This window comes from Rhincodon typus, chromosome 22 (genome assembly GCF_021869965.1).
Source record: "Rhincodon typus isolate 14 chromosome 22, sRhiTyp1.1, whole genome shotgun sequence".
In the NCBI taxonomy this organism is placed as follows: domain Eukaryota; kingdom Metazoa; phylum Chordata; class Chondrichthyes; order Orectolobiformes; family Rhincodontidae; genus Rhincodon; species Rhincodon typus.
Window position 1 is genome coordinate 6,465,956 of NC_063353.1, and position 25,685 is coordinate 6,491,640.

Here is a 25,685-nt window from a genome sequence, read left to right on the forward strand (position 1 = left end):
GCCCCCTTGACCTGTCCGTCCTCCCTGGACTGACTTATCCCCTCCCTAACTCGCCACCTACACTCACCTTTACTGGCTCCATCCCCGCCTCTTTGACCTGTCTGTTTCCTCTCCACCTATCCTCTCCTCTATCCATCTTCTATCCGCCTCCCCCTCTCTCCCTATTTATTTCAGAACCCCCTTCCCTTCCCCCATTTCTGATGAAGGATCTAGGCCCGAAACGTCAGCCTTCCTGCTCGGCCTGCTGTGTTCATCCAGCTCTACACCTTGTTATCTCAGATTCTCCAGCATCTGCAGTTCCTACTATCTCTAAACTAAGATGATACTGTTCCTCAACAATCTGGTGAATATTTTCGTTTTAAAATTAAAAGAAATAACAACAACCTATGTTTGTGTCATGTCTTTAATCTAATGAAACATCTCAACTGCTTCATATGAGCATTAGAAAATTGATTGTGACACTGAGACACCTACAAAGATATTAGGTCAGATGTTAATGAAGCATCAGAAACACCAGTTTAGGCCACAAGCGAGTTAAAAAGATATTTGGGGTTTTAAACCTGAACAGCGCTTTTGAAATGCCAGACAAAGAAATGTAAGGAGTAAAGGACCTTGGACAGAATGAATAGAAGATTTTAATGAAAAGAATGAGGAATGACACATTTTGAGCTTAGAAAGAAGCAAGTTAAAAAATTTCACTGGAGTATTAACTAAAAAAAATCAACAACATAATACATAGGGGTGACCCAGTGCCAAGGACCCGGTTCAATTCCAGCCTCGGGCGACTGTCTGTGTGAAGTTTGCACGTTCTCCCCGCGTCTGTGCAGCATTTCCTCTGGGTGCTCCGGTTTCCTCCCACAGTCCAAAGATGTGCAGGTTAGGTGGATTGGTCATTAGGAAATGTACAGTTAAAGGGTATAGGGTAAGGGCGTAGGTCTGGCTGGGAGGCACTTTGGAGGGTCAGTGTTGATTCAAGGGGCCAAATGGCCTACTTCCACACTGTAGGGATTCTATGAACAGATAGATGAGCAATAAAGGTTACATCAGAGAGCTGTTAGAGGCCAGGGTTGAAAGAATGGTTAGGCAAGGGTGGTGGAAGCAGGTACTCTCGCAACATTTAAGAAGCATCTGGATAAGCATTTAAAATGCCAGGGCATAGTAGACTGTGGACCAAGTGCAAGTAAATGAGATTAGTGTAGCTTGGTACAAAAACAGAAGTTGCTGGAAAACCCCAGCAGGTCTGGCAGTATCTGTGAAGAAAAATATCAGAGTTAATATTTCAGGTCCAGTGACCCTTCCTCAGTTCTTGGAAGGGTCTGTTCTAAGGAAGGGTCACTATACCCAAAAGGTTAAATCTGATTCTTTTCTTCACAGATGCTGCCAGACCTGCTGAGCTTTTCCAGCAACTTCTGTTTTTGTTCCTGATTTACAGCATCCGCAGTTCTTTCAGTTTTCATTTAGTATTGTTTGGTGTTTCCTGGTTGGCATAGATGCAGTGGGCAAACAGGCCTGTTTCTATGCTGTACGACAGTATGACTAAAATGGTGAAAAAATTCTGGTCAGTTTCTTTGGAAAGTAAAACAGAGTTAATGTTTTAATTCAATGACTGTTCATTAGAATGCTCCAGACAGATGCTACTCAACCTGCCTTGAGTTTGCAGCATTTTTAGATTTCAGTGCGTTTATATTAGGTTGTTTGAAAACACCTTCATAACCAATCATTCATGTTTGAAGCATGACCACTGTTCTGTGAAAACATTCTAGTATTCAAAATCCTCTGTGGTCTCACCGTTTCCCCATCTCTGTAACCTCTTTGAGTTACTCAAGATTTCTGTGCTCCTCCAATTCCCTTTCCTGGCTTTAATCACTCCTACATTGCTGGTTATACCTTCAGCTGAGTTCTAAAATCTTGCTCCTAAATGTCTCCGCTAATCTTTCTGTCTTCTTCTTTGAGATGTTCTTTGACACCCATCTCTTCGAGCAAGAATTTGGATCTGTAATCACTACATTGCTGGGTGTCAAATCTTATTTAATAATACTCCTTGGAACATCACTTCAGTGAACATGTGAATGACATCAAGAAAATGCAGAGGATGTTTACCAAAATGCATTAAGGATGGTGAATTAAGCTGTGAGGTTAGGTTGGAATAGCTGGGGTTATTCATTTCTGAGCAAAGGAGGTTGTGGGAACCTTTGAAGAAAGGCTACTGAACTCAGAACATTGACTCTGTTTTCCCGGTATAGATGCTCCCAGACCTGCTAAGTTTCTCCAGCAATTTCTGAATCTGTTTCAGATTTCCAGCATCCAGATTTCTTTGTTTTATTTATACAAGATTGTGGGAAGATTTTATAGAGATGTACAAAATTATGACAGTTTAAATAAGGTAGGGAAAGAAAAACTCTTTCCATCAGTCTATTGTACAAAGCTCGTGGGGCACAGATTTAAGATTTTGGTCAAGAAGTGCAAGGGGAATGTGAGGAAGAACCTTCTTTGGCAGTGAGTTATAATGATCTGGAACTTTCTGCCCACACGCACAGTGGAAGGAGAAACAATGACTTCAAAAGGAAATTGGATGCATACTTGAAGAAGGTGAAGCAATGGGGATCGCAGTGATGTGCAACTGCGTGGATTACAATATGGGGATCTGACATGGACACGATAGGCCAAATGGATTCCTCTGCACTCTACATGATCTACTTAACCATCCAGCTTCAAAATTCTGCCGTATTACTTATTGATTTGCTGAAAGCAAATCCTCAAAGCCAATCCATATCTTCCTCATTTGCCCAATGCATGATAATTAGTCCACCGTTTAGTCATTGTTAATGTGCACCATTGATGTATCTCTTCATAAATACATCACATACTAAGGCCCCAGTAGTGGACGTTGGCTGCACAGTGAACCTGTTTGGTAAAATTCCTCATGTCATATTGGTTCGAAGTCTGCCATCATGATTTTTGATACCAGGAACACATTAGTGACTTTCTGTGTTTCCTCTTCCTTGATGTAAAGATAGGTTTTGCTCAAAAATGTTGCTCCATAAGGGGTACTGAGATGGAGGGTGCACGGTAGGTGAATTGAACAGGTCATCATGGAGTGGTAATTGAGGTGTAACAGGGACGGTTTCAACCTAATTGTTGGTTTTCATCAATGAGTGAATGTGTGGGAGAGTAATGTTTGTGATGTTCAGTGGGCGGAACAGCCTACTCCTATTCCAATGTTTCCATGATAGGAAGTCAAGGGAGGGGTGTTGAACAGAGGATTTATGATATGCACTGCTACATTCAGGTGTGCGTGTGTGGACATCTCCCAGACAGTGCACAATAAGTACTCTGCTGTGCATATTATAGGGCAAGTGCTGAGATCTAGAATGTTGTGATGACAGTGAACCACAAAGATCTAACAAATTTGGTTAATAGGTTATTTCCGGTTTTGACCTTTGTTGCTTTTTCCTTCATATGTTCGCAGATGGACAAAGTCCAAACCGGAGGATGTTGGGTTGGGTCATGCTTTTGCCTCTGGCCATCCATGTAGATTGGCACTGGCAATGGGGAGATGTTATTTTATAACAGTATGACAGCCAATTTGGGTGGATAATTAAATATCTTAGTGCAGGAGGAGGCTCCATAAACATCCTCAATGATGACGGTGTCCAACATGTCTGCTCAAAATTCAAGGCTGAAGTGTTTAAAAACATGGTGAGCCAGAAGTATCAAGTGAACAACTCATCTCAGCCTCTTCTTGAGGTCCCCAGCATCACTCTGTAGGATTGTGATGGAATACTCTCCACTTGCCTGGATAAATGGAGTTCTAACGCTCAAGAAGCGGACTACATACCTCATTCACCGCCTTCAACATTCACCTCCTCTCTAGATATGTGAGTCTTAAACCAATTTGATTAATGCCTATGTGAAGGACCAACCATGTACTGCAAACGCAGTTATACTGAAGATCTGTGCTCCAGAGTCACTCTCCTGGCCCGGCTATTCCAGTACAGTTACAACATTTACCCAGTCATGTGGAAAATTGCCCAAGTATGCCCAAAAACACAGAACAAATCCAATCAACCCAAATACTGTCCTCATTACTGTACTCTCCATCACTAGCAAAGTCATGGAATGTGTAAACAGCACTATTAATCTGCATTTATTCAGCAATAACCTGCTACAATTAGGATCCATCAGGGCCACTTGGCTCCTGACCTCAGTACAGCCTTAGTTCAAACATGAAGAAAAGCTGGATTCCAGAGGTAAGGCAGTAATTGATTGAGTTTGAGATTCAAGGTTCTAATGAAATTGCTGTAAATTAGAATCAAAGGAAAGCTCTCCACTAGCTGCCATCATGCGTAGCGTAAGGTAAGAGTTATTGAAATCAGTTATTAAAATCCTGGAGTCGCAGGAGTTCTTCTTGGTTAGAAGTGGTGCTGTTTGCAGTGATCGTTTCCATTTGTGACATCTCAGTTAGTGCAGCAATCCATGTCCACATGCAGTGGTAGCTGCACAGCATTCCATATTGGGATGATAAGAAAAAAGTCACATTATATCACAGGCAGTGATCATCCCTAACAAAACAGACTCTCTATGTTTCCCTGACATTTAATGGTATCAAAATAATTGAATCTCTCTGCATCAAAATTCTGGGTTGTCACCATTAATCAGAAAGTTAATGTGGCTTCAACAGCAGTTCGGAGAGTGGGCATTCTGTGGTGAGTGACTGGCCTCCTGACCTCCCAAAAACTGTCCACCATCTACAAGGCCTAAGTCAGAACTGTAATGGAATACTCTCCACTTGCCTGGATAAGTGCAGCTCCAATACTTAAGAAGCAGACTGCTTACCCATCCACCACCTTCAACATTCACCCTCTCTACCACTGGCATGGTGAGGGTATGGTGTATACCATCTGCAGCATGAACTGCACAACTTGTCAAAGATTCTTTGACAGCCTCCCAAATCTGCAATTCTACCAAGAAGTGCATAGGCAGCAGGTGCATGTGAGCACCACCACATGCAAATTCCCCAGTAAGTTGCATACCATGTGACCTGTAAATATTTTTGCTTTTTCATCATTGCTAGGTCAAAATCTTGGAACACCCTACCTAACACAACTGTGGAAGTATCTTCACCATATGGATTGCAATAGTTCATGAATGTGACTCACCATGACCTCAAAACAACCTTTGCTAGCAATGTCAACATCCCACAACCATTGCTTAAAAATTACGAAATATGCAGGTTGTGTTGTTAAATTCCAGAAATTTTAAAAAGGATACATAAACAGAAATCTAACCTTAAAGTTTTTGTTTAAAATACTTATCCAGTCATTTCCAGCTTTGTTGACAATATCTGGTTAATTCTCCCCTTCTAAGTCAGAACACAATGTTAATGGGTTTTTTTTCCTGCATACTGACGTTTTTGTTTTGACATGATATGGGTTTTATTCCTCAAGTTGACAAATGTTACCTATTGGAAGGAACAAATCACTCATTTTGGCCATTTATTGTACTTATATATGTGAAACATGGAAGTTGCTTAACTCTCAAAATCAAAATAATTATGATATTCACACAGCAGCCCCTCAATACTTTAGTCTTTGTGCTATTTATCCACTGGACCATTGGTTTGGTGGGAAATTTGCAACTAAGTGGTAAAAGCACCAACCCATGTTAATCAATCCAAGTCCCATTCAATGAACCCAAACATGCCATTTTGGCAGGAGTCCCAGTTTTTCATTATATCTCTCTATGTAAAATAATTTCCTCAAGGAATAGTTCAAATGTCACGGCTTTTAGTTTCTCCTTTCTGTCAAAAATACTCTGGACCCTGGGGAGAAACTGTGACATATTGTCCTCACTATAAACATCCATCACATCATATTGCACTGTAAGCAGTAGACCTGTTTCCATTCCAACAGTGCCCCTTTGACATCACTAAGGGAGTCATTATGGCCTTTTTGATGCCAATGGCATTACTGCTTTTTGAGTGATCAATGGAGCTGCATTGTCAATGCTGGCTAGACATATTCTGAGGAATGTCATTGCGTCACCTCTCACCTTCAATGGCCCCTCTGCCAGCCTCCTGCTTAAGACATCAGCCATTGAGCAGCCCCAGGTTCTTCGGCGTGGTCTGGAGCTTCAAGTTTTGTAAACCCAGATCCAATACCCATGGGATCAATGGTACCACGTACAGGTAGCTATAAGAAAGGGATACAAGAGAAATTGCCAGGAGAGGGGGTTGACTAAGTTTCAGCCCAACCATAGATCATCACAAGATGTGTGCTTGTGTTTGTGAGAGGGGTCCTTGCTGGTTTTAGCCACCAAAGGGATAGGTGACCTTCCCTCTCAGTCTCAGGGACTCTCCTTGACCACAGCTGGGCTCACCCGGAAGTGAAGCTGCAGGTAACACCGGAAGAAGATCAGCGTGTCACGGCCGTGACGGGGAGGGGGGTCCGGAGATCTGCGGTTTCGTTTTCTTCTGTTTTCAAAAGAAAACATAAAAGAAAAATACCTCCCAGAAGAGCCGTAGTATCAGAGCGGGAGGTTGAAGAGTCCCCCGGTTGTTCGGTCGGTCGTCGGTGAGGCGCGGGGCCTGGTGCCTGTCGAGGCCTCGGCCCTAGCCCCGGGTGATGGGGGAAAGAGGCGGATGGCGGGGCTTTGAGTTGCGCCGGGGCCGCTGGGCCGGATCCTGAGGCCTCGAGGTTCGTACTCATTCTCCTTCCAGCGGCGGATCGGGCGTTGAGGGACAGAGGCACTGGTCGCACCTCCCTCAGCGTCTTGTGGGAATGGCATCTTCCCCCACCGTTCAACCTGACAGTTACTGTCTTATCCAGGCTGCTGCTGTTGGATGGTAAACCCCAATGCATTCCTCCCTTGTACACACGGTTCATTACAGAGCTGGCCCATTGAATCTGCACAGTCTCTTCCAGTTAGTTTCTGCTCCCCAGGCTCCTCCTTCACATGATTATAATGTTGCCTTTTCCAAATGTCTACCCAGTATTCTTTGGAAAACTATTATCCAATCGGTTTCCCCAACCTTGTCAGGAATTAGGAAGTCACCTGTTAACCATCGCCACTTGGAACCATAACGTGCAACTTTCCATTTATTTGGTTGCAGCAATGCTGAGCTATCATCAATCCCTAACTTTCTCCCATCAGGTTTAGAAGTACTGCTCACCATCTTCCATCCCTTGCTTTTGCCTCCCTGCTTTCTGTGCTGAAGCAAGAAATCAGTGTTTTTCTCAGACACATTCTGTGGGTTTTCCCTGTCACTCCCTCCCCCCACATCCTTGTTTTATCTGCCCGATTACTGCGCCTCCAGTCACAAGCATGTTCCACCAACAGAATTAACTGGGCTTTCCTACACTGGCCATATTTCTTTTCCTTCACATTTTTCCTTCCCATAGTTTTCAGTGCATTTGTTTGCAGTTCAGTTCCTTGAAATTATTTTGAAGATCAGAAAAGTCCTTGCTGACCTTGGCCACTGGGTAACTTTCCACTAAAACCATTAAAAGAAATCGCCTGGTTCTTTATCACTTTAGTCCTTTTGGACTTTCCTGTGATCAAACTGGCTGCTACGCTTCTTACATTGTAATAAAGAAGGCATTTCAAAAGTCATTTGTGATTTGGAGCAGCCTTGAGGCTGTAAAAGATATTTATACGATGGAATATTATTTATATCTAACTGTTGTCTAAACTGAGTACGAAATAAGCTGGGCAATAATATTAGAAATAAGCAAGCAGAGGCCCTCAGTCTGTCATCCATGTTGTACCATTCAGTCAAATCATGGATGATGTACATATTTAATCTCAATGCTCAACATCTCTTGATATGCTTATTCACCAAAAATCCTTATCTCAAAACTTTCAGTTACCCACTGATCTTGTTGGGGAGATGACTTCTGTATTTCAGCTATTTCTGTTGGAGGAGTGCTTCCTGATTTCACTCCTGATTGGCTTAGACCCAATTTCAAGATTATTTCTCCTTCTGAATGTAATCATAATCTCACAGGTGCTGGCTGTCTTCAGATGTCAACTCTGTGGCTTCTAAAGGTTTTAAAAATGTTTAGCCCCTCATTTGAATGTGTGAGAGCATCACCTCTGAGATTTGGCTTAATATCTTTAATGTTTTGGAATTGAATTCGTTCATAAACAAGGATAAGGTCCATTTTGTCTTTCATTCCTCAATGGCGCCGAATCCTGGGAAATTTTTGATATATTTGTTAGCATTTTAGTTGATATCCACTATACTTTGTAGAGCTCAAGTCACATGCACAGCCCTGTTGTCATGTGCATTTTGTTGTGCAGGGTTGGTTTAACAGCTTTGCTTTTATGTTTATTGTTGCCTTTGAATTCTTGTTTGTGTTTATGCAGCATAAGTGATTGGTGCTAAAATATGTGAGTGTGCACTGAAGTAGATGGAATCTAGTTTTGAAGGAAATTAGACAGGCTTCACATTTGAAATGCTACCAATACTGATACAGGACAGAATATTTACATAGAAGTTTATGATTTTTGAGGATAACGTATTTCTACATAAAGTACTTGACCTGCTTTAATCAGTAAAGGGGCAGAAGTAGGCTAAATTGGCTGAAGATCTGTTGGATTGGAAGCATGAACAGTAATTTCACATGTTCCCAAGTTGTTAGGGCTTGTTCAGTCCACCGAAAGAATGATCATAATTCAGTGAAGAAATTGAAAATGGAGGATTATTAAAACTTGGCAATTGTTTCCACTCAGTCAGTCAGTCAGTCATGGGCTCAATTTTCTTAAAAATTAGTAATATCAGGCATCGACTATCAAGCATCTTTGCTAAAGAGTACCAAGTTATTTGACAGATGGGTGGCAGAGAAACAGCTGGTAAGCCACTAGAGAGGCTGCAAAAGCTTGGAGTAGATTTTTCACTACCTTTAAAGATGTCTTAACACCACTATTTTTCAAAATTTACTTAAAAGTCTCAGTTTATGCTTCCAACTTGCAATATCTAAAGTGTCTGTGAACTATTAATAAAGCACATGCAATCCACAAATCTGTCAGATGTATATGATTCCATATCAAAATGGAAAGCAGGATCAAACAGCAAAAATGAGATACTTACTTAGTATTTTGTAAACAGATACAAGTTATACAGATGCAGAAAGCATACCACCTTTCCGGCTGACCTAACTCACCTGAAAGTTATGTCTGCTTTGTTCGCTAAACATTTGGGACGTGAGGCATATCGTCCATGCAATTGTAATCCTACTTGTGTATGTTTCGAAATGTCACAATAGTGTATCAGAAATCAGGTCTGTCCATAAATGTCACATTTGATTAGTTTTTTTTCTTGCCGTTTATCATTGTAAATTGATGTGACAGTATGCCTCTTGCGAATAGTGTAGAACTGTAACCATTGCATGGTTTCATAGAGTGAGCTGAATCATCCAATTGCATTATGCTTTGTAGAAAAACAACTTTGTTATGCAAAAGGCATTTTTAAGCAATAATATAATTTTTCCCCATGCTGGCTGCTCATTCATTTGCAGGTCTATCCCTTATCAACAATATTCAAAAACCTCAAAGATACAGTAAGAAATCAATTATTTAAAATGCTTTTGTCTTGTATGTTAATTTTCATTTCGGAGCCAAGTATTAAGTATGTGTACTCTGCTGCTAACCTCAAATCGATGCACAGTGCACTTCACCAGTTTAATGATGACTGCATGATAACTTGCTTATTTGTGTTTAAGCTGGACATGGAAATGTACAGCACTTGAGACTGTTGTCTAGCTGGTATAGCAACAGTCATTTTTCACAGTGCCTCTTGTACCCCATCTCCATTAGTTTTTCAGGTTGTTAGCCGTTTCTCAGTATCAGTAAATTCAGTGGCCATCCCCTCTGTCTTTCTTACCATATAATTAAATGCAATCATTTACTTGTAGCTATCTAATTTTGTATCAATAAATTTCCACATTTATTGTCACACTGATAATATCCCAGCTAATTTTAAAAATCCAGCTCTTATAAAGATGGTGTAGAGCAGACTTTTCTCTTGCTGTTAATATTTGAATGCTTTTATGAGGGTGGTGATAAACATTGTTGTAAATCTTAATGTTGTCCAGCATGATATAGTTGCTTTATCTTTCTTATCTATATGCTGCCCTTTAGCAACAAGTGCAAGAATCGAATTCGCTGCCAAGTGCTTTCAAGACATCCAACCTCTGCTATCATCCTTGATCCTAGCCTCACATCGCATAGTCTGATACAAAATCTTGGATATACCATCGTGTTAACTCAACATTGAGAAGAAACCATTTTGCTCTTAACTGAAACTTTGCACCTTGGTCATTGCTTTCACTTCCAAATTTGGCTGCTGATTTAAAACTGATTGAGAGAGTGTACATCCTTGGTGGCCTTGTATCTAGATCATTGCAGAGGTCGCTTACATCTACTTTTGCTAATATATCCACTTATTCAGCTATTTTGCTGCCTTGTTCAGCTCCAGTGATTAATTTTCAAATCTTTCAGATTTGAGGCAGGAATCCTGTTAATTGGTTTCAAACTCACTTTTCTAAGTTGAAGTCTATTCCAGCCTCGTTCTGCCTTAACTTTGCAACCTCCTTCACCCTGTTGGTATAGAATCCCCATTCGGCCCATCGAAACCACACTGACTGTCTAAAGACCATCCCGCCCAGACCTCCAACCACCACCCTCACCCTATCCCTGTAACCCTGCATTTCATATGGCTAATCCACTAGCTTGCACATCTCTGGATACAATGGGGCAACTTAGCATGGCCAATCCAACTAACCTGCACATCGTTGGATTGTGGGAGGAAACCCATGTCAACACAGAGACAGACACCCGAGGCTGGAATCGAATCTGGATCCCTGGTGTTGTAGAACATAGAACATTAGAGCGCAGTACAAGCCCTTTGGTCCTCGATGGTTTCACGGGTCAGCACAACAATCTGAAGCCCATCTAACCTAAACTATTCCATTATCATCCATATGTTTATCCAATGACCATTTAAATGCCCTTAAAGTTGGCGAGTCTACTATTTTTGCAAGCAGGGCATTCCACGCCCTTACTACTCTCTGAGTAAAGAACCTACCTCTGACATCTGTCCTATATCTATCACCCCTCAATTTAAAGCTATGTCCCCTTATGCTAGCCATCACCATCCGAGGAAAAAGGCCCTCGCTGTCCACCCTATCTAATCCTCTGATCATCTTGTATGTCTCTATCAAGTCACCTCTTAACCTTCTTCTCTCTAATGAAAACAGCCTTAAGTCCCTCAGCCTTTCCTCTTAAGACCTTCCCTCCATACCAGGCAACGTCCTGGTAAATCTCCTCTGCACCCTTTCCAATGCTTCCACATCCTTCCTATAATGCAGTGACCAGAACGGTACGCAATATTCCAAGTGCGGCCACACCAGAGTTTTGTACAGCTGCAACATGACCTCATGATTCTGAAACTCAATCCCTCTACCACTAAAACCTAACACACCGTACGCCTTCTTAACAACCCTATCAACCTGGGTGGCAACTTTCAGTGATCTATGCACATGGACACCGAGATCTCTCTGCTCATCCACACTACCAAGAATCTTACTATTAGCCCAGTACTCTGTATTCCTGTTACTCCTTCCAAAGTGAATACCTGTGAGGCAGCAGAGCTAACCACTGAACAATCGTGCTGCCTAAATCAATTTTTGGCATAATTTGGTTTGCGTTTTCTGCCATCTTTCGATTTCACGGTCTGTGACATTGTCTTCAACCACATTGTCCCTACTGCCTAGCATTCTACACTTCCACTTCTGTCTTTTTAACTTCATTTTCCATGTGCAGTTCTGTTCTTTTCCTCTAATTCTCTCTCAATTGTATGTAATTGCCGACCACCCCCCACACCTTCTCTCTTGCATGGCACTTTGAAATGTTTTATGTGAATGATGATATGCTAACATGGATTATTATTGCCCTGATTGCATGCAGCAAATCTTGGAGACTTTGAATTTAAAACAAACATTTGAAGGGCATGTATCTAGAAATCATGAAATAAAAGGGTGATATATTTCTGTCATCTAGTGCCAAACGTTTGAATTTTATTTTTTCTTCTTTGGATGCACTCAAACTTCTTTTTTGGGTTAGCTATTTTCATTGAATTTCAGGAAATGTACAGAATAAGATATAAGTAATAAGTTAATTTTGAAGAAAGTAAAGTAAGAATTTATACACCAACTCATATATCTCCAATATTAAAAGTGGCACACAATAAATATATTCCCCACCAGCCAATGAAGTAAAATGAGATCAGAAATATTGGCATCTTTCATTATTGGGTATTGCAGTGACTGACCCCATTCTGTCAAGTGCTTCTGTTTGAGAGAGTTTGTTTGTCTTAACCCAGTGATTGCAAGATTGATGTCTTGAATTAATGCTCTTATTGCATACCTCTGGTGGTTTTGAAACAAGTAATTGAGGCCAGATCTACTGATACAGTCAAGTAACCCGTCTTTATTTTCTTGCAGTAAAGACTAACAATGCCGGGGAAGCTGAAAGTCAGGATTGTGGCTGGCCGTCACTTGCCAGTTATGGACAGGGCCAGTGACCTAACGGATGCATTTGTAGAGGTTTGTACAAATTACATAAAATGTCTTACATGATTAGCATTTAACAGCACCAAGCTATGAAGTGAGGAGTTACATGAAGAGATGTGACCATTGATGTGGTGAATTGGCTGCCTTCCACTGTAGGAGATGCTAATAGGCAAACATCAATTGCAAGAAATAGAGAGAGCAACACTGAGTAAAGAAAAGCAAACAAAGTACCCAAGAAACAGCTCAGAGAACAAAAAGACTGTAAAGCACTACATTCGCTCCTGTGAACTGAGCAAGAAGCCCATCAACAAGATGTCGGACATGGGTCAGTTGGTCTTGCATTCATCTCTTGAGTCGGGAGGCCTGAGCAATACTCCAGTGCAGTGCTAAGGGAGTTCTGCACTGTTGGAGAGGCTATAGTTTAAATTGAGATGTTGGATCAAAGTCCTTTCTACCTCCTCTGGTGGGTGTGAAAGTTCCCATGGCGCTACTGTAAAAGTGCAGACAGGCATGGAGTTTATTACTTGCACTTTTCCCAGGAGTTGGATCTGAACTGTGCCCAGCATTGCCGATGTTAAGTTAGGCCCAAGTATCTTCCCAACTTCGTTAGAATGTTAATGTAGAATTAAGTTGAATATCCTGCATATAATCAGGCCACACAGCCCAACAATTTTGTGTTGATGTTTATGTTCTGCACAAGTTTCATTCCATTCCATTAACCTCATCTCAGCTTTTCATGATTTTTTAAATTCCTTCTTTTCTCGTTACTCATCCACTTCTAAGAGCATCACTGCTATTGCCTTAATTTTTTTCCTGTGATGTTGAGATCCATATTCTAACTGTTCTGAGCAAAGAAATTTCTTAAGTCTCTTTTGAGTTTATTATTAACTACCTTGCATTAATGGTCCCAGATTTGGATTGTACCTCAGATTGGGACATTCTCTTTGCATCTGTCTTTTCCAAACCATTCATGATTTTGAAGACCTCTATCAAGGTGCCTTTACATTTTCTGTTTTGAAAAAGCAAAAACCCCACTTGGTTCAATCTTTCACACTATCTGCAAACTCTCGATTTTAGTGCTGTACAGTAAGGTCCTCTCACTGTCATGCCAACCTTTCAGGAATTTGCTTGATACCACTGTGCATAGCAATGTGAGCATTGTGTATGTGTTCTGTATTGTGTGTGCGTTTGTGAAAATCACTGACTGCAATGTTCTCTGAGATGTAATCTTCTGAGAATGATGGGACTTTGTTGCACTCTAAATGTGGCCTGATGTTGGCATCATAACTAACATAATATCACTTCCTTTGATTACTGTACTCATTTTTTTGAGTTCTATGCCTAGAAATCAATACCAGTGCTTTCTTAGGTCAGCAAAGCAAATAAACCTATGATGCTGCTTTTAATCACCTGGTACACCTGTATCCTGAAATCCCTTAGCTGTTCTCTATTCAGTTTATCATTTTCTGAGCTGCAGGAGATATTGTTGTTTGCTTGAACTTAAAGTACGAGTAAGTAAGTGTAAAGAATCAGGGTCCAAAGAAAATACAAAGCAATCCTCAGTGGGAAGAAGTAGAGAATCATTCAACTTAGAGTAAAACCAGACAGTTGGAGGGTGGCAAATGTTATTCCCTTGTTCAAGAAAGGGATTAGGGATAACCCTGGGAATTACAGACCAGTCAGTCTTTCTTGTGTGGTGGGCAAATTATTGGAGGATTCTGAGAGATAGTATTTGTGATTATTTGGAAAAGCATAGTTTGATTAGAGATAATCAACATGACTTTGTGAGGGGCAGGTCATGCCTCACAAGCCTTTTTGAATTCTTTGAGTATCTGACAAAACACACATTGATGAAGGTCAAACAGTGGATGTGGTGTATATGGATTTTAGCAAGGCATTTGATAAGGTTCCCCATGGTAGGCTCATTCAGAAAGTAAGGAGGCATGGGATTCAGAGAAATTTGGCTGTCTGGATACAGAATTGGCTGTCCAATGGAAGACAGAGGGTGGTAGTAGATGGAAAGTATTTAGCCTGGAGCTCGGTGACCAGTGGTGTTCCGCAGAGATCTGTTCTGGGACCCCTGCTTTTTGTGATCTTTATAAATCTTTATAAATGACTTGGATGAGGAAGCGGAAGGGTGGTTAGTAAGTTTGATGATGGCACGAAGGTTGGTGGAGTTGTGGACAATGTGGAGGGCTGTTGTAGGTTACAACGGGACATTGACAGGATGCAGAGCTGGGCAAAGAAGTGGCAAATGGAATTCAACCCGGAAAAGTGTGAAGTGATTCATTTTGGAACATCGAATTTGAATGCACAATACAGGGTTAATGGCAGGATTCTTGGCAGTGTGGAGGAACAGAGAGATCTTGGGGTCTATGTCCATAGATCCTTCAAAGTTGCCACCCAAGTTGATAGGGTTGTTGAGAAGGCGTATGGTGTGTTGGCTTTCATTGGCAAGGGGATTGAGTTTAAGAGCCGTGAGTTATGCTGCAGCTCTATAAATCCCTGGTTAGACCACACTTGGAATATTGTGTTCAGTTCTGGTTGCCTCATTATAGGAAGGATGTGGAAGAGAGGGTGCAGAGGAGATTTACGAGGATGCTGCCTGGATTGGAGGGCAGGTCTTATGAGGAAAGGTTCAGGGAGCTAGGGCTTTTTTCATTGGAGCGAAGAAGGATGAGAGGTGACTTGGTAGAGGTGTACAAGATGATATAGACATAGATAGAGTTGATAGCCAGAGACTTTTTCCCAGGGCAGAAATGACTATTATGAGGGGACATAATTTTAAGGTGATTGGAGGAAGGTATTGGGGAGATGTCAGAGGTGGGTTCTTTACACAGTGGTATAAAGTGGTGAGTGCGTGGAATGCACTGCCAGCAGTGGTAGCAGAGTCAGATACTTTAGGGACATTTAAGCGACTCTTGGATAGGTACATGGATGATAGTAAAATGAAGGGTATGTAGGTTAGTTTGATCTTAGAGTAGGATAATAGGTCGGCACAACATCGTGGGCCGAAGGGCCTGTAATGTGCTGTACTGTTCTATACTGTTCTATATCCTATGTTCTATGTTTGTGAGATCAGCTGTATGCAAATTTGTCCTGCAATTCTTTACATCATAAGAATAATTGTAATTTTAATGTACTTCATTTATGTAAAATTCTTCAGGTCATTTCGAGGTTGTGGAAAATCCTATATAAAAGCATTAGCGGTTCATTTGTTAGCAGTTTATGCCTGCAAGTGGATAGAAAATTAGTGCCTAAGGATGAGACTGTGTTCCAAGTCTTCCTCTTCCAAGTCTTGACAGTAAGAGTTTAAAAAATGTGTAATGCTCCCTGTAACCTTTGTTTTTTGGCAGGTAAAATTTGGTAATACAACGTTTAAGACTGATGTGTTCCCTAAATCACTCAACCCCCAGTGGAATTCAGAATGGTTTAAGTTTGAGGTAAGATTTCTAGCAACATCTGCCTTACCACAAAATAAAGCAAAATAAAATTTGACTGGAAAAGTTAAAATCATACAAAATAGGAGCAGAATTGGGCAATTTGGCCCATCAAGTCTGCTCCTCCATTCAGTTAGATCATGGCTGATCTTTTCCTCGTCCGCTCCACTTCCCTGTATTTTTACCATATTCCATGATTCCGTTACTGCTTAAAAGACTATCTCACAAGGGGAAACAATCTCTCAGACCCCTAAGAATCTTGTATGTCTTACTCTGAGGAGGACCAACTTGAGGATTTGACTCTGTTTCCCTCTTAGCAGATAACTGCCAGACCTGATGAGAATGAGAAAAAAAGTATGCTAAGCCTGCTGTTTTGAAAGATCTATCTGTCAGATTGTGACTGAATCATTAGAAAATCACAGGGCCATTTCTTAATGTTGACTCTTGTTTTCTGAAGGGATAAGTTTATCTTTATGAACTGAACTGGTGACACTGTGTCTGACTGGAGTCTTTTTAACTAAAGTAGACGCAGTGAGCCAGATGTGATATACCAATTGTCAGTAAAATAAAGTGTGATTGACCACAGAACCAAGCCATGAAAATATCGTACAATTGATTAGATGACAGCAGAGCTGCAGCAGCCATGAACAAGCTCGCCCGAGGTCAAGGTTCATTTAAAATCAGGAGATAAGCCTTTTTCCAGGGAAACCAAGCAAATGTCCCAATAAATGGAGATTGTCAAACACGGTAGACGATAAATTTGTAATTTTTGCCAGAGGTCAAAGTGGTCACCTATTGAAGACTGGGTAGTTTCAAGGTTTGATCATACTGACTGTACAGAAAGGTGTTGAAGAAGCTGTGCCTCTGAGCAAAAGTTAGCTAGTTCCAGAACAGGAGTCATCTGAGCAACAACTGAAGGTTTGAAACTGAGCAGACTGATCCTCTGACAAGTTCTCGTAAACCAGGTCACTTACAGTCCAAAGGTGTAAGCAGACTTATGGTGCATTACTATTATTACAGTATTTTTGTAGCTGACCTTGCTTTAATGAAGAACAATTTGGGTAGAGCCTGTGTTGAGACTGCATTGGGTTATTGATATTCAGAGTAAACACAACTGTCCAGGGGAAGTAGGAATGAAAACCTACGTATTGATGTTCACTTTCTTTTTAAGCCCTGCACATTTGAGTTTCTGAATAGAAGAAAATAACAATGAAAAGTTTCTGGAAAAACTTTTCAGGGATTTGATTCAATGAATTTATTTTCTGATTCAGTGTCTGTCTTGAATTATTAGATTTTCTTGAGTTTTCATGTAGTCCTGACTAGTCACTGATGCAAATGGAATGAAACTAATCATCTGTGAGGTGTTTTATTGCATGAGACTGTAACAAAAACAGGTACTAGTGTTCTGTAACTCTGGTCTGGTCACAGCAAATTGGATATTGTGCTGTATTATAGCAACTGTATTATTCAATGAAATATGGAATCTGTTGTTCTGCTAAGTAAAGCTGTGTCCCTTTCAGGCCATAATGTCTCAATTGCTGTTTAAGCAGGTCCAAGATCAATTGGTTTTAGGTAAAAGGGCACATTTCTTCCTTTTATTATGTGATTTGCAAAGTTGCACAGTTATTGGAAAGGTTTTAGCATCTTATTCAAATGCATACCTTTGTTTTCCTCAAATTTTGTGCTGTTTCAACAGAGCAGGGGGAGTATCAATCTTTTTCAGCTGTACTATACTATCTCACCTGACAGCTCTTGATAATAACACCGTTGGGAAACTAGTTTTATTCAAAAGCTGCCTGTTAGTATTATTCATGTAATCTGATATTTCTTCTACCTGTGGATTAGTGTGCCTTTGCCTTTTCCCCTTCCCCTCCCAGCACCCATTTTACTTCACCCCTGTCTTCTTTGCTGATTGCTCCGCAAGCTCTCCTTTTCAGCTGCTTTTCCTGCTGCTGAATGGTCCAAGCCATCAGCTAGCCATAGTAAACCCAATTACACAGTGGTGCCCTGTCTTTCAAAAACTCTGAGCAAACACTCCTCTTGCTGATTCCTATAAATGGAAGAAGATATACGTATCAGGTTGGGGATATATTCCCAGTCTTTTAAGGTTTAGCCATCTGCTCCCCATTCCTAACTACTTCACATCTATTACAGGTGAGGTAATATCAAGGCCATTCCGTATGGAATGAATAAGAGGAGCTTAATGGATGTTATCATTTGTAATTAAGTTGTGGCTGTGAAGATGCTCAACTTCAACAGAGCAGCAAACCATTACATTCATAATATAATTCATTTATTGGATGGTATAATGCTCTGTCCTTACAGCAGACTTCTGATGAGCAATGCCACATGTTATTAGAGTAACTTAACTCTCGGAAAACCTAACTGAGCCATACGGTAACTTAACTAATTAACTGTTCCAATTTCGTAACATCCCATAAACACACCTCTTGGCAAAAAGGTAAACTCAAACACAGATCCTTACAGGCAGGAGGGAACAACATCTAGAGAGAGATTTCAGAGAAAGTCAGAGGAATCCTTCACTGAAGCTTGCAACACTTCTGGACTCCAATGTCTTGTGACTGCTACAGCTAAAAAAAAATTCGAAATGTCAGCTTTCCTGCTCCTCTGATGCTGCTTGGCCTGCTGTGTTCATCCAGCTCTACACCTTGTTATCTTAGAAAAACCTGAACTGGGAGAACTGGCCACTCCCCTTCCATTGTTAAACTATTACTCAGTAGACTCTACGGTCACGTCTGCCTTTACAACCTTTTCTCAAGAAAACCAAGGACAGATTAACCTTTTTAAATTGACAGCATTGTCACGGATGCTCAATTCAGTATGAGGGTATGAGAATGAAAACAGTTTTGTAATTATCTTCTTATAAATTTATCTGAGTGAGCATTGCCTTCATTGCTCAGTCCTTTGAGTATAGGTTCTGAGGAAGGGTCACTGGACCCAAAATGTTAACTGTCTTTTTTTCCTTCACAGATGCTGCCAGACCTGCTGAGCTTTTCCAGCAACTTTGCTTTTGTTCCTTTGAGTATAGGCATTGGGAAGTCATGTTGAGGTTGCACAAGACATTGGTGAGGCCTTTTATGGAATACTGTGTCCAGTTCTGGTTGCTCAGTTATCCCCAGAGGGCTATTATTAAGCTGGAAAGGGTTGAGAAGAGATTTACTAGGATTTGGCCGGTTATAGAAGGTTTGAGTTATAAAGAAAGGCTCGGTAGGCTGGGAGTTTTTTCGCTGGAGTGTCAGAGGTTGAGAGGCAACCTGATAGACGTTTATAAAATCGTGAGGGGTATAGATTGGGTTAATGATCCAACTACAAGGTTTAAAAGACATTTGGATAGGTAAATGAACAGGAAAGATTTGGAGGGATATGGGCTAGGAGCAGGCAGGTGGGACTAATTTAGTTTAGGGTTATGTTCGGCATGGACTGGTTGGACCGAAGAGTCTGTTTCTGTGCTGTATGATTCTGACACCAGTTTATGAATATTTCATAGAGTAGAATTCACTGTCCATTAAAACTGGTCATAGGATATGGTTAAATCTCTTCTGCAATTCAGTTATAAATACCTGGAAATGTATTTACAGGTCGATGATGAAGACTTGCAAGATGAGCCATTACAGATCACAGTTCTGGATCATGATACCTACAGTGCTAATGATGCTATTGGAAAAGTATACATTGATATTGACCCTTTATTATCAAATGAAGCTGCAGCCATTCTGTCTGGCTGGTTTCCAATCTATGATACTATTCATGGTGAGTATGATTTTTCATGAATTATGATCTGAATTCCATTGGTGTTATATTTTTCTGACAGTGTATTTTGATATTGTCCATCACAATATATATGATCATTAGCACAATATTTCTTAAGTGCCTGCATCATTTATATGTTCTCAGGACAGACCTTCCTGGAATCTCATTCCTCCTGGACTTGATCAGTCTTATCTGTCATCTGGTATCAAAAGCAGTATTCTGTTTCAGATCCTGTTTTGAACACTTGTAAGCAAAATGTTGTAACCGAACCCTGTTAGAATTCTGAATGGCCTGCTCCTGCACCATCTCTTATGTTCTCAGGATAGTTTACACACAGGAAATAGCCTGCTAGAGCCAAAAGAGGCCCACAAAATAAGTCACTAAGCAACAGATCTTCCACATCCCTCTGGGATAGAGAATTCCACAGATTTACCACTCATTGGATGGAGCAATTCCTCCTCTTCTTAACGTTAAATAGCCTGTCCCTTATTTGGAGACCACATTCCTTGGTTTTAGACTTCACAACCAGGGAAAACCCCCTACCAATTTATCCTGTTGATTCCTAAATGTATTTTGTGGGATTGAATGAGGTCGCCTGTTTAGAATTGATGTCTGATGAAGGGTCACTGGGCTTGAAATGTAAACTTTTATTTCTCTATAGATGTGACCAAACCTGCTGACTGTCTCCAGCACTCCAGTTTTTGTCTTGGATTGCTAGTTCAGTGGCATTACCACTCATTACAACTAACTCAGGCCTTTTCTGAAAATGACAGATCAGCTCCAACATTAAGACCTGATTATTTAACACTAATATACTTTGAACAATAGTAGGATGAGTAGTCTATATGTTGCAAACTGACTTCCAGTTATAATGGTCTGCAGCCTGTGGGGATGAGCTGGGAAATAGGAAGGCTATTTCCTAATACCTGATTCTATGTGTTAATTTGTGGACATGTATCCTTTAACTCCAGGTTACAGCAGCAAGTTTATTGGCTACTATTGATAAAATGTTACATAATGTCTTACTGCTTGCCAAATTGGCATTGCTACCTGCCTTCAATCTCAACAGTGGGACCCCTGTTGTCTCCAAAGAATCTATCCAGTGAAACCAATGAGAGAATATGCGAAGGAAGGTTTGAGAATCTTACATGCTAGAAAATTCTGTCTTTTTTTTGTCTAAGCAAATAAGCCTACAAGCCACAATGATTTGGAGAATTTTGACTTTTCAAAGTGAGAAAATCTGACCACTTCAAGAATTGTAGAAGCACAAGATAGGCAAAGGTTGCACAGTCCTTTGTCCGCTTCTATATTGTTCACTCTACAGAATGTGGTTTTAATTCTGATACCTGCTGTGTGAATGTTTGGAATTTGCAAGGTCTGGAAAATAACCAAATGATTAAAGCTAAACTTGGAACCCGATTTGAATGCAAATGTTTAATTATGTTTATTACTATGATGTATTGCATTTGACTTCTGCACATAAAATGTGTTGGAATGTTTTCTTAAATATGGGCAATACCTTGGACAATTTTATGGCTTGACATTTCTTTCATCATGTACAACGTGTGTGCAATAAGTTCATATCTTACATGCAGCCTGTAGATTTATACTCTGAAATTCTTTTGCATTGCTCCATGTGCTTTTCTTTTCCCCTTCATTGTTTAGTGATTTTTACACCTTTTGGGTCATCATACATTTATTGAGAGTTTCATGGAGACTTGTTTCAGACCTCTAGCTACTACATCTGACTTTCAGGACTTTTCCTTCATTAGTCACTTACCTCATGGGTAAATGCTGACGTTGATTGCCAGTTTATTGAGAATTTATGTAGTTTGCTGATATAAACTTACTAATGTAACATGGTTTTAGAACTCACTACCTTTGCATTAAAGGTAAACTGAAGCTGTAATGAATGAAAGGGCCATTTGTTTGGCAGTTTTGAATATTTATTTTTTTATTCTGCCATGGAATGTATGTGTCACTGACTGTGCCAGCATTTTTGCTGAAGCCAAATTGCCCTTGAGAACTGCCTCCTTGGACTGCTGCAGTTCGTTTAATGTAAGTGAACCCGCAATGTTGTTTGAGAGAAATCCAGGATTTTGAATCCGTGACAAGAAGGAAATGGTGAAATGCTTCCAAGTCAGGATGATTAGTGACTTGGAGAAGAATTTGCAGGCTGTGATGTTCCCATGTATTTGCTGCCTTTGTCCTTCTTGATGTTAGTGATCGTGGCTTTGGAAAGCCCTGCCCAAGGAGCCTCCGTGAATATCTCCAGTGTATCTTAATAATGGTGCCCACTGCAGCTACTGAGCCTCACTGCTGGAGGGAGTGAATGTTTGTCAGTGTATTGCCAAATGGGCTGCCTTGTCTTAGATGGCGTCAAGCTTGCGTGTTTTTGGAGTTGCATTCATCTAGGAAATTGGGCAGTATTCGATCACATTCCTGACATGCGCTTTATAGATAGGCTTTGGGGAGTCAGGAGGTGATTTACTTGCTGCAGGATTCCTAGTCTCTTGGCTTATCCAGTTTAGTTTCTAGTCAATGGTGAACCCCCAGGCTTATTGTTAGTTGGGAATTCAGCAATGGTAGTGCCATTGCATGGCATGGGAAGATGGTTGGCTTCTCTCTTGTTGGAAATGGTCATTGCCTGCCACTTGTGTGGCATGTATGACTTGCCGGATGTCAGCCTAAACCTCGATATTGTTCAGGTATTGCTGCATTGGTACATGGACTGTTTCAGTATCCGAGTCGTTGTGAGTGGTGCTGAACACTGTGCGAATGCCCCCATGTCTGACCTATGATGGACGGAAAGCCATTGATGAAGTAGCTGAAGTTGGTTGTACATGGGACCTCCCTTGAGGAACTCCTGCCGGAGATGTCCTGAAGCTGAGATCACTGACCTCCAGCAACCACAACAATCTTTCTCTGTGCCAGGTTTGACTGCAACCAAGGGAGAGCTTACCCCCAGTTCCCATTGACTGTATTTTGCTAGACTTCCTTCATGCCAGGTTTGGTCAATTACAGTCTGGATGTCAGGCGCAGGCACTCTCACCTCACCTTGGAATTAAGCTGTCTTGTCAGTATTTGTTGAAATCAAGGATCTAAAACGGTCCGAGGTTGACTAGCCCTCTTGGAACCCAAATTGAGCAGTGGTGAGCAGGTTATTGCTAAGCATATGTTTAAGTCTGTTAACAAGAGGTGGACAGAAACATTGGGAAAGGTCATTGAGCCCCATGAGTCTGTTCCACTGGTCAATGAAATAATGGCTGATCTGTGTTTTAACTTTATTTATTTGCATGGTGTCCTGTAGCACTCTACATGATTGCTAAACAGCAATCCTGTCAATCTCTGCTTTGAAGAATTCAGTTACTCTCTCTTCTCAAGTTTTTTTTTGCAGGGTGGATGGTGCGTTGGAAATTTGATGTTTATGAGCCTTTTACGTTTTATAAAAGAAGGCCTGTCTGTGAGTGATATCCAATATGTAGTGTGTCACATTTAGAACATGTTGCAGTAGTATGTGCTGATTGTCATTTTGTTAGTTAACAATACTGAGGTATTGGTATCTTTCGATGTTGCTGACTTGCATCAGCTGCATGGAGTAAATGGGTTCTCATTTTTTTCCTGCAACTTAAGCCAATGAAACAGTAATGAACTGAAAGCTAAAGAAGGTGACTCATAAGTATGTTGAAAGCAAGGAAAATCTGAAATTTTGAAAGAACTATGCTAAGATTTAGGACATGTTTGAACTTCATTCACTTTCGTTATGTTCAAAAATCCAACAGCACTTGAAGCCAGGAGGCAATTTGTGAAGGTGAACCCATGCTTGGCTCTATTGCCTTGTTGTGGTAGTCAAGTAAATGGGTTTATTTTTGTTTTGAAACAGGTATCCGAGGTGAAATTAATGTTATGGTGAAAGTGGATCTTTTCAATGATTTGAACCGCTTCAGACAATCATCGTGTGGGGTCAAGTTCTTCTGTAGTAAGTTGTTTTTTTTTTAAAAATTAAAAAATCCTGAATTGTTTTTGTGTCTGTAAATTTTGGCAATATACTGATTATCAGATTAGTAAAATATGAATGGCCCATGAATATATTTTACTTTGTAAAAGTAATTCTGTAAAGAATTTAATTAAATAAAGCTGATATGTGTCTCTGTGGTGAATAGAACACTTCTGCACTTTCTGCACCAATTTTCAACATCAAAGTTCCTTCTATTTCTATCAATATTGTAGAACTCCTGAGTGCATTCTGTATTGTTGATATTTTGAACTGTCATACCTTTGTTATTGCTGAAGGTGTTTACTGCCAAGTTGTCAAGCTGTTTTCAATAGGCAGGTAGCTGCTAAGGTCTAGTTTGAAATGGCCAAAAGTCATTTCCTGTCAGATCCACACACAACCAACCGAGATTGGAACTTTAATCCCCTCAGACTGGATTGAAATCCGATCAGAAAATGGAAGTTTTCACATCATATTTTCACCCTAATGCTTTTTCAAAGCAACCTTTTAACCTTCCTTTTCAGAGTAAGCTCTGAAGTATATGTTTCTCCACAGCTGCGTCCATTCCTAAATGCTATAAAGCGGTAACAATCCATGGGTTTGTTGAAGAATTGGTAGTGAATGAGGATCCAGAATATCAGTGGATTGATAGGATACGCACGCCCAGGGCTTCGAATGAAGCCAGACAGAGGTTAATATCACTGATGTCAGGTAAAATAAAATAAAATCTGATTTTTGTAGACAATATTTGTTGATATAAGTCTATTTGATGGTGTAACTGTAATTGGTAGTGAAAATGTGACTTCAGAAATTACGTATTGTGCTATGTGCAATATGTTCAAAAATGTTGCTATGGGGGAAAAATTGATATTGTTATTGAACCTACAAACCAAAATTGGGGCAATTATAGATTGGAATAACCGGCACCTGACACTTCACAAATCTGAGGTAGTTGAGCATGTTACAATTTACAAATATGCTGAGTGGCCAATTAGTTCGTTACATCCTGAGAGTGAAGTTTAGGTTGTCTACATTTTCAATAATACAACTTGTTGAATAGATGCTTGGGAAATTTCCAAATTTTTCATACAGACTTGATCTGAATTTTAGGTGTCCTTCTAAGAAAGTGACAAACTCTGGAATAATCACAGATATCAAAATTGTACTGATCTATTCTCAACACATGCTAATTGATCTGTTGTGTAATTCCACCCTTCTGTGTCTTATTTTAATTTCAGATTTCTAGAATTTGAAGTTTACTTAATTTGTAAAATTATGATGGTTAATTTTTGGCCGACTTGTTTATATACGTTTGTTTAACCATTATTAACATGTGACAAAAGACTCTTAATGTATTCATACTGTGTAAATGTGTGGAGCAGGATGCCTAATACTGCTGAGAAAGCACACTTATGTATGAGAAAGTTAATTCTGCATCTTTGTCAAAATTCCAAATTTATTAGTTTGAAATCATAAAACCCCAATTTTGGTACTGTCTCCACTTGTTAAACAAGCAGGTTTCTTGCAAAGTGATTCACGACGTCTTCGTGTTAAAGCAAAACTTCTCCACCATGATCGAGTTTCCAATTAGGGTTACCATTTCCTCAAAGTAAATCTTTCAACAGTGATTTGACAATGGCTAGTACTGCAACACAGCTTTACCTGTAATGTTCCTTTAATTATGGCACTGTCTGTAATGTGCACTATAATTCATCAAATAATCTACGTGCTTAGTTGAAAAACGTTTTTGCACCATAGATTATTACTGACTATGGAACAGGATACCTAGTATTGCCGAGAAAGCACACATTCATACGGGAAAGTTGGCTCTGCACCTTTGTCAAAATTCCATGTATTTTATTCTAGCTGTTTGTTCTGACCTGAAATTGGAGAAAATCGGTACCAAAA

General features: G+C 40.3%; 1 protein-coding gene and 1 long non-coding RNA gene across 10 annotated transcripts in view; one reads left to right on the forward strand and one right to left on the reverse strand.

The window, feature by feature from the left end:
* Positions 1–4,134: 4,134 nt before the first annotated feature.
* LOC125485756 lies at positions 4,135–6,374 on the reverse strand. The gene is made up of 2 exons (XR_007264450.1): positions 6,052–6,374; positions 4,135–4,496 (listed from the first exon to the last, which is right to left on the reverse strand). It is a non-coding gene; the product is annotated as an uncharacterized LOC125485756 (long non-coding RNA).
* Positions 6,375–6,582: 208 nt separating this feature from the next.
* Positions 6,583–25,685, forward strand: part of c2cd5 (C2 calcium dependent domain containing 5) — a 107,358-nt gene continuing 88,255 nt past the window's right edge. For 7 of the 9 annotated variants that reach the window (XM_048610155.1, XM_048610146.1, XM_048610150.1 and 4 more), the window contains exons 1-6: positions 6,583–6,695; positions 12,504–12,605; positions 15,929–16,015; positions 19,612–19,783; positions 23,667–23,762; positions 24,333–24,488. In XM_048610155.1, the coding sequence (XP_048466112.1) occupies positions 12,516–12,605; positions 15,929–16,015; positions 19,612–19,783; positions 23,667–23,762; positions 24,333–24,488 (601 nt within the window). In that variant the 5' untranslated portion in view covers positions 6,583–6,695; positions 12,504–12,515. The remainder of the gene's footprint in view (positions 6,696–12,503; positions 12,606–15,928; positions 16,016–19,611; positions 19,784–23,666; positions 23,763–24,332; positions 24,489–25,685) is intronic. The other 2 variants (XM_048610148.1, XM_048610151.1) reach the window with 1 other exon arrangement.